The sequence below is a fragment of the Hemitrygon akajei genome, chromosome 9 (assembly GCF_048418815.1).
Source record: "Hemitrygon akajei chromosome 9, sHemAka1.3, whole genome shotgun sequence".
NCBI lineage: Eukaryota > Metazoa > Chordata > Chondrichthyes > Myliobatiformes > Dasyatidae > Hemitrygon > Hemitrygon akajei.
Genome location: NC_133132.1, coordinates 20204488 through 20220767, shown reverse-complemented (window position 1 = coordinate 20220767; position 16280 = coordinate 20204488). Strand labels below are relative to the sequence as shown.

General features: G+C 42.4%; 1 protein-coding gene across 5 annotated transcripts in view; it reads right to left on the bottom strand.

Moving 5' to 3' along the window:
* Positions 1 to 4512: 4512 nt before the first annotated feature.
* The window catches only part of specc1la (sperm antigen with calponin homology and coiled-coil domains 1-like a), a 257566-nt gene continuing 245798 nt past the window's right edge, over positions 4513 to 16280 (bottom strand). For all 5 annotated transcript variants that reach the window (XM_073055575.1, XM_073055574.1, XM_073055576.1 and 2 more), the window contains 3 exons: positions 14821 to 14937; positions 9736 to 9795; positions 4513 to 7732 (listed from right to left, as the gene is read on the bottom strand). In XM_073055575.1, coding sequence (XP_072911676.1) covers positions 7643 to 7732; positions 9736 to 9795; positions 14821 to 14937 — 267 coding nt within the window. In that variant the 3' untranslated portion in view covers positions 4513 to 7642. The remainder of the gene's footprint in view (positions 7733 to 9735; positions 9796 to 14820; positions 14938 to 16280) is intronic.

Sequence of the window (16280 nt, the reverse complement as noted above, 5' to 3'; positions counted from 1 at the left end):
ACCTGTATTGTGCTGTAGGTTTTCTGTTTCTATCTGCCTCTACCAGTGGTGTGGTCCAGATTGCAATCACCCTCTTCCTCAGAACCCCTCCAAACCTCTTACCCCTTCTCCTAATCCTGCGCTTTCTGGTCTTGGACAACTTCCATGGGGAAAAGTATCTTACTCTCTAACCTATCTATGCCTCTCGTAAATTCCACCATATCTTAATCAGATCCTGGCAGCAAGGAAGAAACACACTAATCCAGATTTCCATTTGCTGCTGCTTAAGTCCCGGCCGATCCCCTCAGATCTGGCTTCCTATCGTTTCCCTTGTGCACTGGGAGCACCAACAGACCCTGGCTCCAGCTAAATCATCAGAGACATTTGCCTTCCCCATCTTCTAACACTTCCCTTCCTGTGTCTGGGTGTATCCATTACTTTCCTGTCTTTAACCTGCAGGTAACCCATCTCTAAGATGTGCACTTCCAATCAAGTTGTTCTTCCAATCAAGTACTCAAATTGCGATACTCAGCGCAGAAGCTGCTCTGGAGGAAAACTAAACCAGCCCATTAGGTAGAGCAGAGGTGGCATTATAAAGTATGTGGGAGAAACACACAGCTAAGTTGTGTTTAGTTCAATGCAAGAAGTTAATAATTAAGACACATGAACTGTGGGCATTATTCAGCATATGGAAATCATGTAACCATATCTGACAGGAGGGCTGTTATCAGCATTCGTGGAAACAGAATTATCCCGTGTGGCAGCAAAGCTGTAAATAGGGGCTGGGATTACTGTATTGACCAAGGATTCTGTAACGAGGGTACCCTAGATTTTCAAATGAGGTCTTACAGGTTGGTTTAAGATCAAGCAAGTAGCGAACATAGGGGAATATTTTGCTGAAGGTTTGCTCAGACCTAACAGTCAAGAGGTGAATTCATCTCTGAATATACAGTACCGTGCGAAAGCTACTGAGGTCCCTGACTTTTGCATTGTACTGTATGTCAATGTGGAACGGAGAATGAGGCTGTCGATCTGACATGATGAAAGGATTTTGGAAACAGCAATGGTGGAGCACTGTGCAGGGGCGGCACGGTGTAGACACCCAGCCCTGAGACACTAGGCAAGGTAATTCGAAAAGGCATGTCAAAAGGGCAATGTTATCTTAGTCATGGAAGATTTCAACATGCAGGTCGATTGGGAAAATCAGGTTGGAAATGGATTTCAATGAGTTTGTTGAATGCCTACGAGATGGCTTTTTTAGAGCAGTTTGTCACTGAGGCTACTAGGGAATCAGCTATACTGGATTGGGTGTTATGTAATGAACTGGGGGCAATTAGGGAGCTTAAGGTGAAAGAACCCTTAGGAGGCAGTGATCTTAATATATTGTTCAATTTGACAGGGAGAAAGTCTGACATAGCAGTATTTCAGTGGAGTAAAGGAAATTACAGTGGTACGAGAGAGGAGTCGGCCAAAGTAAATTGGAAGGAGATGCTGGCAGGGATGATAGCAGAGCAGCAATGGTGTGAGTTTCTGAGAAAAACGAAGAAGGCAGGATAGATGTATTCCAAAAACAAAAGAAGTATTCAAATGACAAAATAGTACAACCGTGGCCGACAAGGGAAGTCGAAGCTCATATAAAAGCAAACGAGAGTGAATTTAGGGCATACAACAAAGCACAAATTGGTGAGAAGAAAGGGGATTGGGAAGTTTTTAAAACTTACAGAAAGCAACTAAAAGAATCATTAGGATGGAAAAAATGAAATGTGAAAGCAAGCCAGCAATCATTATCAAAATGGATAGTAAAAGCTTTTTCAAGTATGTAAAAAATAAGAGATGAGTGGATATGGGGAATGAGGTCGGAGCAATAATGGAGGACAAGGAATGGAAGACAAACTAAATGAGTAGTTTGCATCAGTCTTCACTGTGCAAGACACTTGCAGTGTGCCAGATGCTGAGGGTGTGAGGGAGGAGAAGTGAGTGCCAGGGAGAAGGTGCTCAAAAAGCTGAAAAACATAAGAGTACATAGGTCACCCGGACCAAATGAACTGAAAGAGGTGGTGGTAGAGATTGTGGAGGCATTAGTAATGATCTTTCAAAAATCATTGGACTCTGGCATGGTGTTAAGGATGAGATTATGGAGTACTTGGTGACAAGATAGGACAAAGTCAGCATGGTTTCCTTAAGGGAATATCTTGCCTGACGAACCTGTTTGAATTCTCCAAGGAGATTACAAGTAGGATAGATAAAGGAGATGCCGTGGATGTTGTATACTTGGACTTTAAGAAGGCCTTTGACAAGGTGCCACACATGAGGCTGCTTATCAAGTTAAGAGCCCATGGCATTACAGGAAAGTTACTGGCATGGTTAGAGCACTGGCTGATTGGTAGGAGGCAGTGAGTGGGAATAAAAGAATGGCTGCCATAGACTAGTGGTTTTCTGCAGGATCGGTGTTGGGGCCACTTCTTTTTATGCTGTATATCAATGATTTAGATGTTGGAATAGATGGCTTTGTTGCCAAGATGGCAGACGATACAAAGACTGGTGGAGGGGCAGATAGTGTTGTGGAAACAGATACGCTGCAGAGGGCTTAGACAGATTAGGAGAATGTGCAAAAAAGTGGCAAATGAAATAGTGTTGGAAAATGCATGGTCATGCACTTTGATAGTAAAATAAATGTGCAGACTATCTTCTAAATGGGGAGAAAATCCAAAAATTTGAGATGCAAAGGGACTTGGGAGTCCTTGTGCAGAACACCCTAAAGGTTAACTTGCAGGCAGAGTCGGTGGTGAGGAGGGCAAATGCAAATTAACATTCATTTCAAGAGGTCTAGAATACAAGAGCAGGGATGTGATGCTGAGACTTTATAAGGCAGTGGTGAGGCCGCACTTGAGTATTGTGAAGTTTTGGTGCTCCTCATCTAAAAAAGGATGTGTTGGCATTGGAGAGGGCCCAGAGGAGGTTCACAATGACGATTCTGGGAATGAAAGGATTATCATACGAGGAACGTTTGATAGCTCTGGGTCTGTACTCATTGCAACTAAGGACAAGGGGGGATTTCATTGAAACCCTTCAATTGTTGAAAGGCCTAGACAGAGTAGATGTGGAAAGGATGTTTTCCATGGTAGTGGTGTTGAGGACAAGACGGCACAGCTTCAGGATAGATGGGCATCTATTTAAAGCAGAGATACAGAGACATTTCTTTAGCCAGAGGGTGGTGAATTTGTGGAATTTATTACCACAGGCAGCTGTGGTGGCCAGGTCATTGGCTGTATTTAAGGCAGAGATTGATAGGTTCTTGTTCGGACACGCAATAAAGGTTACGGGGAGAATGCTGGTGAGCGGAGCTGAGGAGGGTAAAAAAGGATCAACCATGATTGAATGGTGGAGCAGACTCAATGGGCCAAATGGCCTAATTCAGGTCTTTTGTCTTATTATGATTCCTAACAATTGGTTTATTTATTTTAACAGAATGTCTCTCTGATGCTTCCCTCCCCTTTCCCAACTATGATTCCCCTCTCCCTCCCCCCTTCCCGCTCTGTCCACAGTAGAGACCAGTATCAGGTTTTTCATCACTCACATCGTTAATTTTTTTGTGTGGCAGCAAATGTATTAGGCTCCTAAGCTCTGTATGTGATTTTTGCACATTACTGTATTCTCTATATTTAGCAGGACAGGCAGCATCTGTGAAGAGTGATCATGTCAAGGAATTTCCAGACTCTGCAAACAGTGATCACTGATAGGTAACGCTGAGTACGAGGCCTGTATGTACCCTACCACTTGTGAGGCATCCTCCTCCGAAACAACAGGAGTGCTGCAGCTACTCAGGAGTCTCATTTCAACCCTCAAAGAGGCCAGGAAGGGGTCAAGAGTGGCAGTGAGAGCGTGGGAGGAGGAAGATATCGTAAGGAACAGCGGGAAGGGGATGAGGAGAAAATTCCGTGGAAGATGTGATCACGAGAAGGTAATGAAGAAGAAAAGAGATGGGAAAGCAGAAGAAAGGAGAGAGCAAGGAGAAGATGGGAGAGAAGGGTCAAGAAGGAGTGAATGACAAAGAGGAAACAGGAGCTGGGATTGAAGAGCAAGGAAAAGGGAAGGCAAGGGAGGAGTGTGCAGAATTAGGAAGAGCATAGGAGGGGAGGGTAGATGGCAGGGCAGGAGAAAATAGATGAGGAAATGGGGACGAAAAGGAGCAAAGAGGGAGGAGTGGGAAAGAGGACAAAGGTGAATAAGAGGCTGGGGGCCAGAGGAAAGAGGTGGTGCAGTAGTTACTACTGCTGGCTCACAGCTCCAAGGATCCAGGTTTGAAACCTGTGTGGTTTACTTCAAATGCTTCTCTTTCCCGAAGACATGTAGGTTAGTTAACTGGCTGCTCTCCGTGAAAGGTAGAAGAATCATTTGCTGATTTGGTGAAAAAGTTGCAGAAACAGACTGTCGAATAAAATTCAGCAATTAAAGGGCTAATATCCAATAGGATGGAGCTTCTTGCTTCATCAGACCTTCAAAGCAAAATAGAAAATACAAGCAGAACAACACTTAACGCAAAGAAAAGTGAACCTTTAATGTGGATAATGTTACACTTCCCAAGATTAATCACGGTTGTTTAGCAAACTTGCCCAGAAAGCACCCTACGCTGAACGCCTGGATTGGACACTGTACCACTTTCTGCACGTAACTGTGATAGCATAGGGTTACAGAAATACTTAACTAATATATGCAATCAAAATACATGGCTTTTATACTAAACATGGTGTGCCTGGCACTCACTACTACTAATATGTCAATAATATAAATAATGCCCAAAGCCTTGAATACTGAGCAGAGCTACAGAATTAAACATTTAGTGAAATAAGACCGGTACCTATCAGTTTTTGGAAAATGAAAACAAATCTGCAGATACTGGAGATCTGAAAACGCTGGAAACACTCAGCAAGGTGAGGCAGTATTGTCCCCTGATCTGAAATACTAATCCTGAAGCTACTTGATCTGCTGAGTGCTTCCAGCAGTTCCCGTTTATTGTCACTGACATGTATCCAGAGCAGCCATCGCCTAACACGGAATGGACACCCCAGGAGTTCAGTCTTCACATCATGGTGTTTGTGTCACTTGATGTGACATGGATCACTACAGCTTACCTGTATTCATGGAAAGAATACTTTATATAGCTGAGGCCTGGCAAAGGGATAAGCCTATTTATTGCCCAAAAAAGGGAAATGTGCTTGTCAGACAGATCATTGTCCACTGTGTCAGAAAATACACAACAATGTGAGCTTTAGCATCAATTAGTGGGACCAAGAGGTGCAGTTTAGAATAGAAGGCATCAAGTATCAAACCCCTTTCAATAGAAATGACTTATGGGGTTAATTTGAGAGGCAATCTCTGTTATTGTGGAGACTAAACAGCAAAGAGTGTAGTAACAAGGATGAGATTAATGTTAACTGGATTGACCAATACCTAGCTTAGTAATCATCTTCCTGTTTAGACTTTTAAAATGATCTTTCAATCACAGTGAATGTTAAAGAAATGTAAGTCAATAGGCATCAAAAAGTAACGTTACGAAGCAACTTTAACAATATGGAATGTAGATGAAGATCTGGGACATCCATTGGCTACAGACAGCAGTACAACAGTTACCTTAGACAGCTCAGTGGTACCCCCCAGGAATCTCCAGCAATAACTGCAGCAATGTATTGGAAGTCCACTTCAGGCACCTTAGCAGATGCTCCAAGAAGATATAAATGGTGATTTGGAAAACATCAGCCAGTACAATCCATCAACTCACAGGGCAGTCTTGTTGAAGACCAAAAGAGCATTTCACAAGTTACACAGGGTCTGTCCACCTAGACATTTCATCATGCAGGCATCTGGTCAAGTTCCATCGGGATCCTCCATCAGATGGGCAGGGCAGACTGGTCAAGGCCTGAAGGAATTTTCACCAGTTGGACAGACAGTCTGGTCAAGGTCTGTAAGGAAATTTCATCAGATGGGCAGGACAGTCTGGTCAAGGTCATCTGTTGGGCAGGCTGAACGGTCAAGGTCTGTAAGGAATTTTCACCAGTTGGACAGGGCAGTCTGGTAGAGATCTTTTGGGATGTTCTGCCACCTGGAATGGGCATTATAGGGGAGGACCATCAAGACATTACAATAATCATTTGGGACAGTTTGATGGATGTCCATTAGGATTCTCCATCAGTTACACAGGCAGTCAGGTAGCAATTCATCACACATTCCATCAGTTACACAGGCAGTCAGGTAGCAATTCATCACACATTCCATCAGTTACACAGGCAGTCAGGTAGCAATTCATCACACATTCCATCAGTTACTCAGGATAACTTGGTGGGTCCACAAGAATACTCTCCCTTAGTTACACAGTGGTATAATATTCAAAGAATTATAAAATCATTAAAAGATACAACAGATAAAGATCTTAATTGGAATGAAGACTGAGAAACCTAAACCTGCCTTTAAATCTCTGAAGTAATGATGAGAACATGGCATTACTTCAGAATTCCTAGACAAATTCCTGCCTGATTTAGAACTTGGTGAAGTTTATGGAGTTAGCTATCCAACTAGTGTCAGATAAAACACTCTGAGCACAGACCTTTACTCTGCATTTAATAAATGGTGTACCTTTGCTGGGAATACCTTAGTAGGTCACTGTAAAATCTTCCTCTACAGTTCCCCATCAATGCATTCCCAGCATATATTAAGTGCAGAGTGAAGCTCCTTTATCATCAAACAATCCACTGTGGGTGACATGTGCAGTGTAAACTAATCATATGTTGTTAGAGGTGCATCAGAGTTGACCCAAAAGCAGCAGTATATTTGCAAGCACTTTGACAGATTTGCAAGGGATGAAAGCTGTTCATGTTATGAACAGCCAGTTTCTCTAAAGAAAATTAAAAACATGATAAGCAGATATAAAAAAATTACTAAGCTCCTTATAACTAGTTAATATTCTAAATAAGGACAGATTGAAGACTAGCCTTTTGACACAGGAGACTTCTTCTCATTGGTCTGGAAGAATTATTCAACGCTTGTAGCAGATGATCCTTCGGGGAACCATGGAGCACGATTTTAGGATTTGACAGAGTAAACAGACTGTTCAGAGTAACGCCTTAAGACCAAGTACTAATGCTAAACTTGAGCTATTCATCCTTAAAACCACAGTCCAGGTGACTTATCTTGGCAATCTCAAGCCGAAGTTTGAAATTGTACTGTGAGTTCATGGCCTAACAATGGAATTAGGCATTGGTGAAGGGAGAGCCATGGATATTACTGTGTGGACTGACACTTGAAAATGCTGCCTGACTTTTGGACATAACTTCATCTTTCTTCTCAGACCAGTGCAGCAAGTCTTTAATGTTAGCTGGAATGGATCATTTATTTCTCAGCCTTTGGAAGCTGTACCATCCATCAGTTCACCACTGCAAGCATACACCAACAGATAAATCTAAAACAACAGTGTCGTCTCTCAGCTGCACATCTCTTCACTGGACAAGTTACAGAACCTGGGGAATGTTCGTTCTTTTCAAAGTGATCCTGTGTGAAGTTACTGGAATGAATGTTGTAAGGCTGTTATATGAAGAGCTGTATCAACATTCCTGCCCAAAGCCAACTGTTGCTCTGCAAACACTGGCTTTACTGGTCACCGATGCAAGATTCAAGTTTCAAAGTACTTGTATATAGCTGTCACGTATTGCATCAGACTCTGCCAGTCTGGCCGTTCTGTGCTCACCATCTCATTGATATCCTGGAATGGGAGACATAACAGAATCATATTAGAAGGTCTGATAATTTGCCCAAGGATATACAATTTCCATTTACCCCGAAAATCTGTTGCAAACTCTCTCCAGAATGGGGATTTGTATTGTTTTACAGATCCATGAAAAACTAAAGGCATGATATGAAGGAAAACAAGACATACCAAAATCAATAAAAGTTCTACAGGTGACGTTTGCTTTATGGCTTTGAATTAGAACATGCGTTTTTTTAAATACGTGTTTCTTGATGCATGTAGCTTCGCATTATGAAAAGCCATTTTCCAGGAATGTGACCTCTGCTTAGTGCAGGGGGTTGCCTGTACAAGATTAATACACATTTCTACTAGTATTTCCAGTGAAGGTTCTGTAGTCGGTTTTAGTCTTATAGCAGCACTTAACTCTTAACCTGGCTGCTCACCCTCCCACTTATCTGTGGTCCACATTGGTACTAATAACATGGGGAGGAGGGGTGACCAGGTCCTGCAAAGTGAGTTTAGGTGCTAAGTTAAAGGACAGCACCTCCAGGGTTGTGATCCCAGGATCGCTACTTGTGCCACATGCTAGTGAGGCCAGAAATAGAAAGATCATACAGTTTAACATGGCTAAGGAGATGGTGCAGGAGGGAGCATTTCAGATTTTTGGATCATTCAGCTTTCTTCCAGGGAAGGTGAGACTTGTACAGAAGGGACAGTTTGCACCTGAACTGGAGGGGGGGGGGGGGGGGGCTAATACCCTAGTGGAAAGCCAATCACAAACACGAGAAAATCTGCAGATGCTGGAAGTCCAAGCAACACATGCAAGGTGCTGCGGGCACTCAGCATTTTGTGTGTGTTCCGAGTGGAAAGGTTTGCTAGTGCTGCATGGGGGGGGGGAGGGGGAGGGCAGGGCTTTAAATTGCAGGGGGATGGGAGCCAGAGCATGAAACAGTTAGTGGAGTGGTTGTGGATAAAGATATTGTTAAGCCTACACACAAAGTCAGGAATCAAAAGGTTGAGCCTGGTAGGACTAATGCTCTGAGCTATTCAAGAAGCGGTGCCTCAAAAAGATGGCATCTATCATTATGGGCCCTAACCATCTGACATGCCCTCTTACCATCATTACCACCGCAAAGGAGCCTGAACATCCATACTCAATAATTCAGGAACAGCTCCTTCCCTCTGCCATCACATTTCTGAATGCTTCGTGTACACACAAACACTATTTCATTATTCTTTTATTTTTGCATTTAATTTATAATTTATAGTAATTTTGTCCCTGCAATATATTGCTGCTGCAAAACAACAGATTTTATGTCATATAAGACAGTGATAATAAACCTGATTCTGGTGCGACAATGGTATCTGAACTCTCAAAATCAGCTCAGACCACCTTGCTTCAGTGCATTCACTAAAGTTAAAGACTCGGAATGCTTCATAGTGTGCTCACTGGACGGTCATACTCTGGTGATGGTCAGCTGACTGTAGCTCAATACTCACAGACGGTACAGGACACCGACTATACTTAAGAGACTCAGACCGTGCATGGTGTACCGGCTATACCCGAGAGTCTGAAGTCTCATATGAAGTATGGCTTGCTCACTGGATCTCAAGTCTTAGACCACAGAATTACCTGGACGTCAACACAGAGCTCTGATGTTTTAAAGAGCTCTTGAACTGTAGATTATTTCTATAGTTTTTTTTCCCTGTACTATACTGCATACACATGAAAGTGTTTAGTAGAATAAGCACTGAATGAAAATCAGCAAATTCACAATAATCTGGAAACTAAATGCCTATGCCCAGCACACAAAGGATGCCTACACCTTTGCATAATGTTTAGCCCGAAGCTGACAATCTGTACATGTAAAAAAAAAGGGTGTAACAAATTGCTTTTACCACTCCTGGGAGCATAACAGCTCATTAAAAGGAGAATAATAAAGTATTAAGGCAGGAAGTGCTTGGATATTGTGTTGAACAACTGAACATATAATCCAAATGTTTATTTAAAAACTCACCAGAGTAGACTTGATGCCAACACTTTCAGCTGCCTGGAAGGCCAGGGAAAAATTCCTTCGCTGTGAATCAAAGATATAGAAAATTAAAAGTCTGCTGTCAAAAAGAATTCTAAACTTTTGGGTGCAACACTACAGGGGGAATTTTGTTAATACGGTTTGACCCAGAACAGTATTGTTTTCACACAAAAGGCCCTGGAGACCATCATGTCAATCAATACAAGTCTTTGCCCCTGTTTGTTCCCCAGAGCCCTACAAACAATTTTCCCCCACAAGAGACTACCCTTTTGAAAATCTTGTCTGATTTTGTTTCCACCTAATAATGATTTTCTTCACAAATCTCTCATTCACTTTCTTACTTCAGTGGTGGGTGAATTGTTGGAGAAGATCCTGAGGCAGGATTTATAAGCATTTGGAAAGACAAGGTCAGATTAGGGATAATCAGCATGGCTTTATCAAGGGCAGGTCGTGCCGATTGAATTCTTTGAGGATGTAACAAAACACACTGATGAAGGTTGAGCAATGGATGTAGCATATATGGATTTCAGTAAGGCATTTGAGAGGTTCCCTCTGCGAGGCTCATTCAGAAAGTAAGGAGGCATGGGATCCTAGGAGACATTGCTTTGTGGATCCAGAATTGGCTTGCCCACAGAACGCAAAGGATGGTTGTAGATGGTTCATATTGTAGATGGTCAGCTGAGAAGATCATCAGGGTCTCTTCCCAGAACCCACTTAACCCCATACACCTGCCTTCTCACCATAACCTGTGATACCTGAACTAATCAGGAAACAATTAACTTTTGCTTTAAAGATACCCATGGACTTGGCAGAGCATTCATTACTCGCCGGCTAAAAGAAATTCCTTCTTACCCCTGTTCTAAAAGCTCACTCCTCAATTTTAAGGCTGCGCCATCTAGTTCTGGACAGCCCCACCATCGGAAACATCCTCTCCACATCCATCTTATCTAGTCCTTTCAACATTTAGTAGGCTTCAATGACATCCCCCTGCATACTTCTAAATTCCAGTGAGTACAGGCCCAAAACTGCAAAAAGGTCCTCGTATGTTAACTCCTCCATTCCTTGAATCACCATTGTGAACTTCTTCTGGACTCTCTCCAAAGACAACACATCCTTTCTGAGATATGGGGCCCAAAACAGTTGACAATACCCCAAGTGCAGCCTGACTAGTGTCTTATAAAGCCTCTGCAATATCTCCTTGCTTTTATATTCTATTCCCCTTGAAATGAGTGCTAACATTGCATTTGCCTTCTTTACCACAAACTCAACCTGTGATTTAACCTTTTGGGAGTCTTACACAAGGACTCCCAAGTCCCTTTGCATCTCTGATGTTTGTATTTTCTCCCCATTTAGGTAATAGTCTGCACTAGTGTTCCTTTTACCAAAATGCATTATCATACATTTCCCAACACTATTCCATCTGCCACTTTTTTGCCGGTTCTCCCATACCCCTATTCTCCAGTCTAACCCTGTAGTTGCAATCCTCATGTCTGGCCCCATTGAATAAACCCCTCTGCCACCTTGTCTGGAACCCTTACACTGAGAGTGATAAGCAGAATTGGACACAGTGATCCAGTTGTAGCCTTAGCAAGGGCTTTATACAGAAAGGATCAGCATTACCTCAGATCACATGAGAATAGTGGGTCAATTGGGATCTATAGAGGCAAAAGCTGTAAGATGATGTTTCAGATTCTTGATGCAGTTTTGACCCAAGATGCTGCCTCAATAGATGCTGACTGACCAGCTGAGTGCTTGTTGCAGCATTTGCACTTCCTTGTCTACAATTTGACCTCACTGATTTTGTATTGTATGAAGCCCAGAATCCCATTAACTCCTCTCTCAATACACCCTGTCGCTTTCATGCGCATTTACATGCAGGTCTTACATGGTTGTTTACAATATATTTAATGACTTAGAAGAAGGTAGTGAACATACTAGAGCCAAGTATGTGAATGAGATGAAAGCAAAGGAAAGGGAAGCCATGATGAGGATACGAGTTTACAAATGTATTCATAGAATAAGTGAGCAGGGACTGAGTTGGCAGATGGAATTTTATGTGTGAAAATGTACAATTATTTCAACTTGGAAGAAAGTATGATGAACCCAATTATTTAAATGAAGAAAGACTGTAGGAAACTGTAGCACAAAGACGTTGAGGGGTCCTTGTAAATGAAACAGAAATTTAGCATAAAGCAGAGCAGGTTCAAAGGTCCAATTTAATGTCAGAGAAATTTATACAATATACACCCTGAAATGCTTTTTCTTCGCAAACATCCACGAAAACAGAGAAGTGCCTCAAAGAATGAACGACAGTTAAACGTGAGCACCCTGAAGTCCCCCCTCCCGCACATAAGTGGCAGCGAGCAACCGGTAATGGAGAAAACATAGAAAACCTACAGCACAATACAGGCCCTTCGGCTCACAAAGTTGTGCTGAACACGTCCCTACCTTAGAAATGACTAGGCTTACCTATAGCCCTCTATTTTACTAAGCTCCATGTACCTATCTAAAAGCCTCTTAAAAGACCCTATCGTATCCATCTGCACCACCGTTGCCTTCAGCCCATTCCACGCACTCACCACTCTCTGAGTAAAAAACTTACTCCCGACATCTCCTCTGTACCTACTCCCCAGCACCTTAAACCTGTATCCTCTTGTGGCAACTATTTCAGCCCTGGGAAGAAGCCTCTGACTATCCACACAATCAATGCCCCTCATCATCTTGTACACCTCTATCAGGTCACCTCTTATTCTCCGTCGCTCCAAGGAGAAAAGGCCGAGTTCTCTCAACCTGTTCTCATAAGGCATGCTCCCCAATCCAGGCAACATCCATGTAAATCTCCTCTGCACCCTTTCTATAGCTTCCACATCCTTCCTGTAGTGAGGCGACCAGAACTGAGCACAGTACTCCAAGTGGGGTCTGACCAGGGTCCTATATAGGTAATGGAATATTGGCTTTTATCTTACTGGGTTTGACTGTAGCCATATCATAAGACAGGACAGGTACAGCCACATGCAGGGAGATCGACATCTGGCAATGGCAGTCATTGCCAGCCTGAAATTCAGGAGCAACAAGTTCACACAGACCTTATGATGGAAGGAAGATCACTAAAAAGCTGAAGTCAGTCCGGCCTAGGAAACTGCACTGTGAAACTCATGAAATGATTTCTTGGGGCTGGGGTTAGTGACTTGCAATAACCACAACCATCTTTCTGTCTGAGGGACTGGCTTCTGTTTTTCCAGGGCTGGTTGATACTGCATTCAGTCATACCTTGGTGTCAGGGCAGTCACTCTCACCTCCCCTCTAAACTTCAGCTCTTCAGTCTGGTATTTGGTCAAAGAGGTCAGGAGTTGAGAGGTCTTGGTGGAGTACGAGCTGGGCATTGGGAAGTGGTTATTGGTGACCAGCCTCTGAACTGGTCACTGAGACACACAACACAGAAACAGGAGACACAACAGATTGCAGACTCTGGAATCTAGAGCCACATAAAGTGCTTGAGGAACTGAGTGGATCATCTATCACAGGAAATGGACAATCTATGTTTTGGGTTGAGACCCATTATCTGGACTCCTTCAGCCCACCATCTATATGCTGACTGTCAAATGCCAGTCTAAACTAAGCCTCTTTGCAAGCACTTGGCCCATGCCTTGGCAATTTGAGTGTTCATCCACATTCTTGTTAAATATTGAGAGAACCTGCCTCCACCATCCGTTCAGGTAATGCATTCCAGGTTCCAACCACCCTACTGGTAAAGAAAAATTCTTTCTCTGGTCCCCCCTTAAACCTCTTACCCATACTTCAAACCAATGCTCTCTAATTTTAGAGATCTCTGCTACAGGGGATATTTTCTTACTATTCATTTCGCCTATGTCTCTCATAACTTTGTAGAACTTCGAGTCACCACTCAACTTCTGGCTTGTAAGTTGCAACCTGTAAAACCTTTCCCTGTGACTCAGACCCCGGAGTCTAAGCAGAATCTTTGCAAACCAGTTTAATGATATTTCTCCCATAATTGTACACATTACTGTAAGTGCCTCACCAATGTCTTGCACCCCTGATATCCCTTACACATGAAGGATTCCTTTGAATTGCCTAATTTAGCTTTCACCTTATGGCAGCATGTTGCTCTTGAACACTCACAGCTGCATTTCTGAATAAGTCCCACTTGTTGGATGTCAATCTCCCTGCACATAACCTGTTCCTATTCTGACATTACAATTACCTGCAGAATCATTCTTATCCCTTTCAATCTAACTGCCTTAAAGCCTAGAGTATTGTTACTATCTCTAAAATGTTCTCCCATGGACATTTCAACCACTTGCAGTTACAGCCCCTAAGACAGTACTGCCTCTTCTCCAAGAGGGCATCTAGCACTGATTCAAAAAAAGTTCTCCTGAAAATAATTTAAACATACCATCTTTATTTGTGTATTTCACACTAAAACAATCTAAGTGAATACTTGGAAAGCTGAAATTTCCTACTACTGTAATCCTGCTACATTATATATCTTTGCAATTTGTCTACACATCTGGTCCCCTATCTTTTACCGACCATATATACAAACTGAACTGTCTGTGCCCTTCTTGTTCCCACAGTCTCCACATATTGTTGAGCTTTCTAGGATGTCCCCTCACACTTGTGGAAATACTGCAAGTAAACAGCTTTCAGTTCTGGCTTAATCTTACTGCATGAATATAGGAGATTTATAAACACTTCCATTACGATATGGACAAGGAAGAGCGATAGGCTGCATCGACACTATTCAGCACACTCCCATCTGTGCTAACTGAACAACATGAGGCATCTAGCAGAGTTAAAGATCTGAAACATTGGTCAAGTTGTCTCAAGTCCCCATCATCCACTTACTGGGAATGGCTATGGATTTCTATCAGTACTCCAGTAATACCATGCAATTAAGGTCAAATGGGTTGAGATGGAATGATGGAGCAGACTCGAATGGCCGAATTCTGCTCCCATCTCTTATGGTATTACGGTCTAAGGAGGGTACCAGAATATATTTTAATGCACATTATTACAAAATCAACATCTTCAGCTGACACATCATCCTACCTTGTCCTGACTGTTCAGCTCCTGATATGGGATATGTGCCGGAAGATAGGTGTGAAGCACAGCACAGAATGCCAGCCCATCATTCCAACTACTGCTGAAGTTTGTGATGTCGATGTTCTAGGATAAGGAATAAAACAAAGTATTTTGATTAATCCCATATTGCTGGTTAACATTCCTCGGAACTGCTGCTCTTTAAAACAAGAGTATTAAATACTGAAGGAAGAGGAAATGCTTTCCACCACCTTGGGCTTATTTATGCTATTCACGTGCTGGTAAAGGTTTTTTTTTGTAAATCCAGATGTCTACTCTCTTCTGTACACCCCCACCCATTTTATTCACCTGAAGAGCAAGCTGATACCCTGAGAATGTGCTGACTTTCTTAATCTGCCAAAGATACGGCTTCGGTGCTGCAAGATGACAGCTTGCAGAGTTCAGTCCAGCATAACTCAAATCTGACTTGAATCTGCTTCCCTTGTCCTACCGAGCATTAGAAGTTGGAGTTGGCAAATTACTGTGAAAATGGGATGCACTGCAACTACCTTTGGGAGTCCGTAGGGATCAAATGAAGGATTATTATCTAATATTTTGCATGTGATAGTGTCCAAAGTTCAAAATTCAAAGTAAAATTTATTATCAAAGTACATACATGTCACCAAATACAACCTTTTGAGATTAATTCCCTTGCAGGCATACTCAATAAATCGAATAACCGTGATGAAACACTGCACCAATTGGTTGGACAACCAGTATGCAAAAGACAACAAACTGTGCAAATACAAAAGATAACAAAAATAAATATTGAACAATAGAAAGTTTTTGACAGATTTGGCCAAATGAAGCTTGCCAAATTTAGGGTTGTGCATTGTGCGTTGAAATAACTATTGAGTTTAGATTTGAAAGTCTCCAAGGGACTACTCTCAAATGCACAACACACACAAAATGCTGGTGGAACGCAGCAGGCCAGGCAGCATCAATAGGGCAGAAGCGCTGTCAACATTTTGGGCTGAGACCCTTTGTCAGGACAGATCAAATACACATCTATTTTTTATCTATCTAGTTTGTTCCATGTGTCCACAATTTGCAGCATAAAGAAACGCTTCCTGAATTTAGTCTGAAATCTCCCTTTAACCAATTTCCACCTATGACCCCATGTCTTTGATGATGGATTAATTTTGAAGCAGCAGTTGGCATCTGCTTCAGTTAATGATTTTGAACACTTCTGTCACATCTCCTCTTGCTCTACGTCTACTTAGGCTGAAAAGGTTTAATTCTTTCACATCTTTCTTCATAGCTCATACCCTGCAGACCTGGAATGAGTCCAGCTGCCCTTCTCTGGACTCTCTCCAGTGCATTCACATCCCTCACACAATATGGAGATCAAAATTGTACACAGTATTCAAGGTGTGGCCTCACGAACATATTATAGAGCTTAAGGAGAACGTCTCTTGACTTGAACTCAC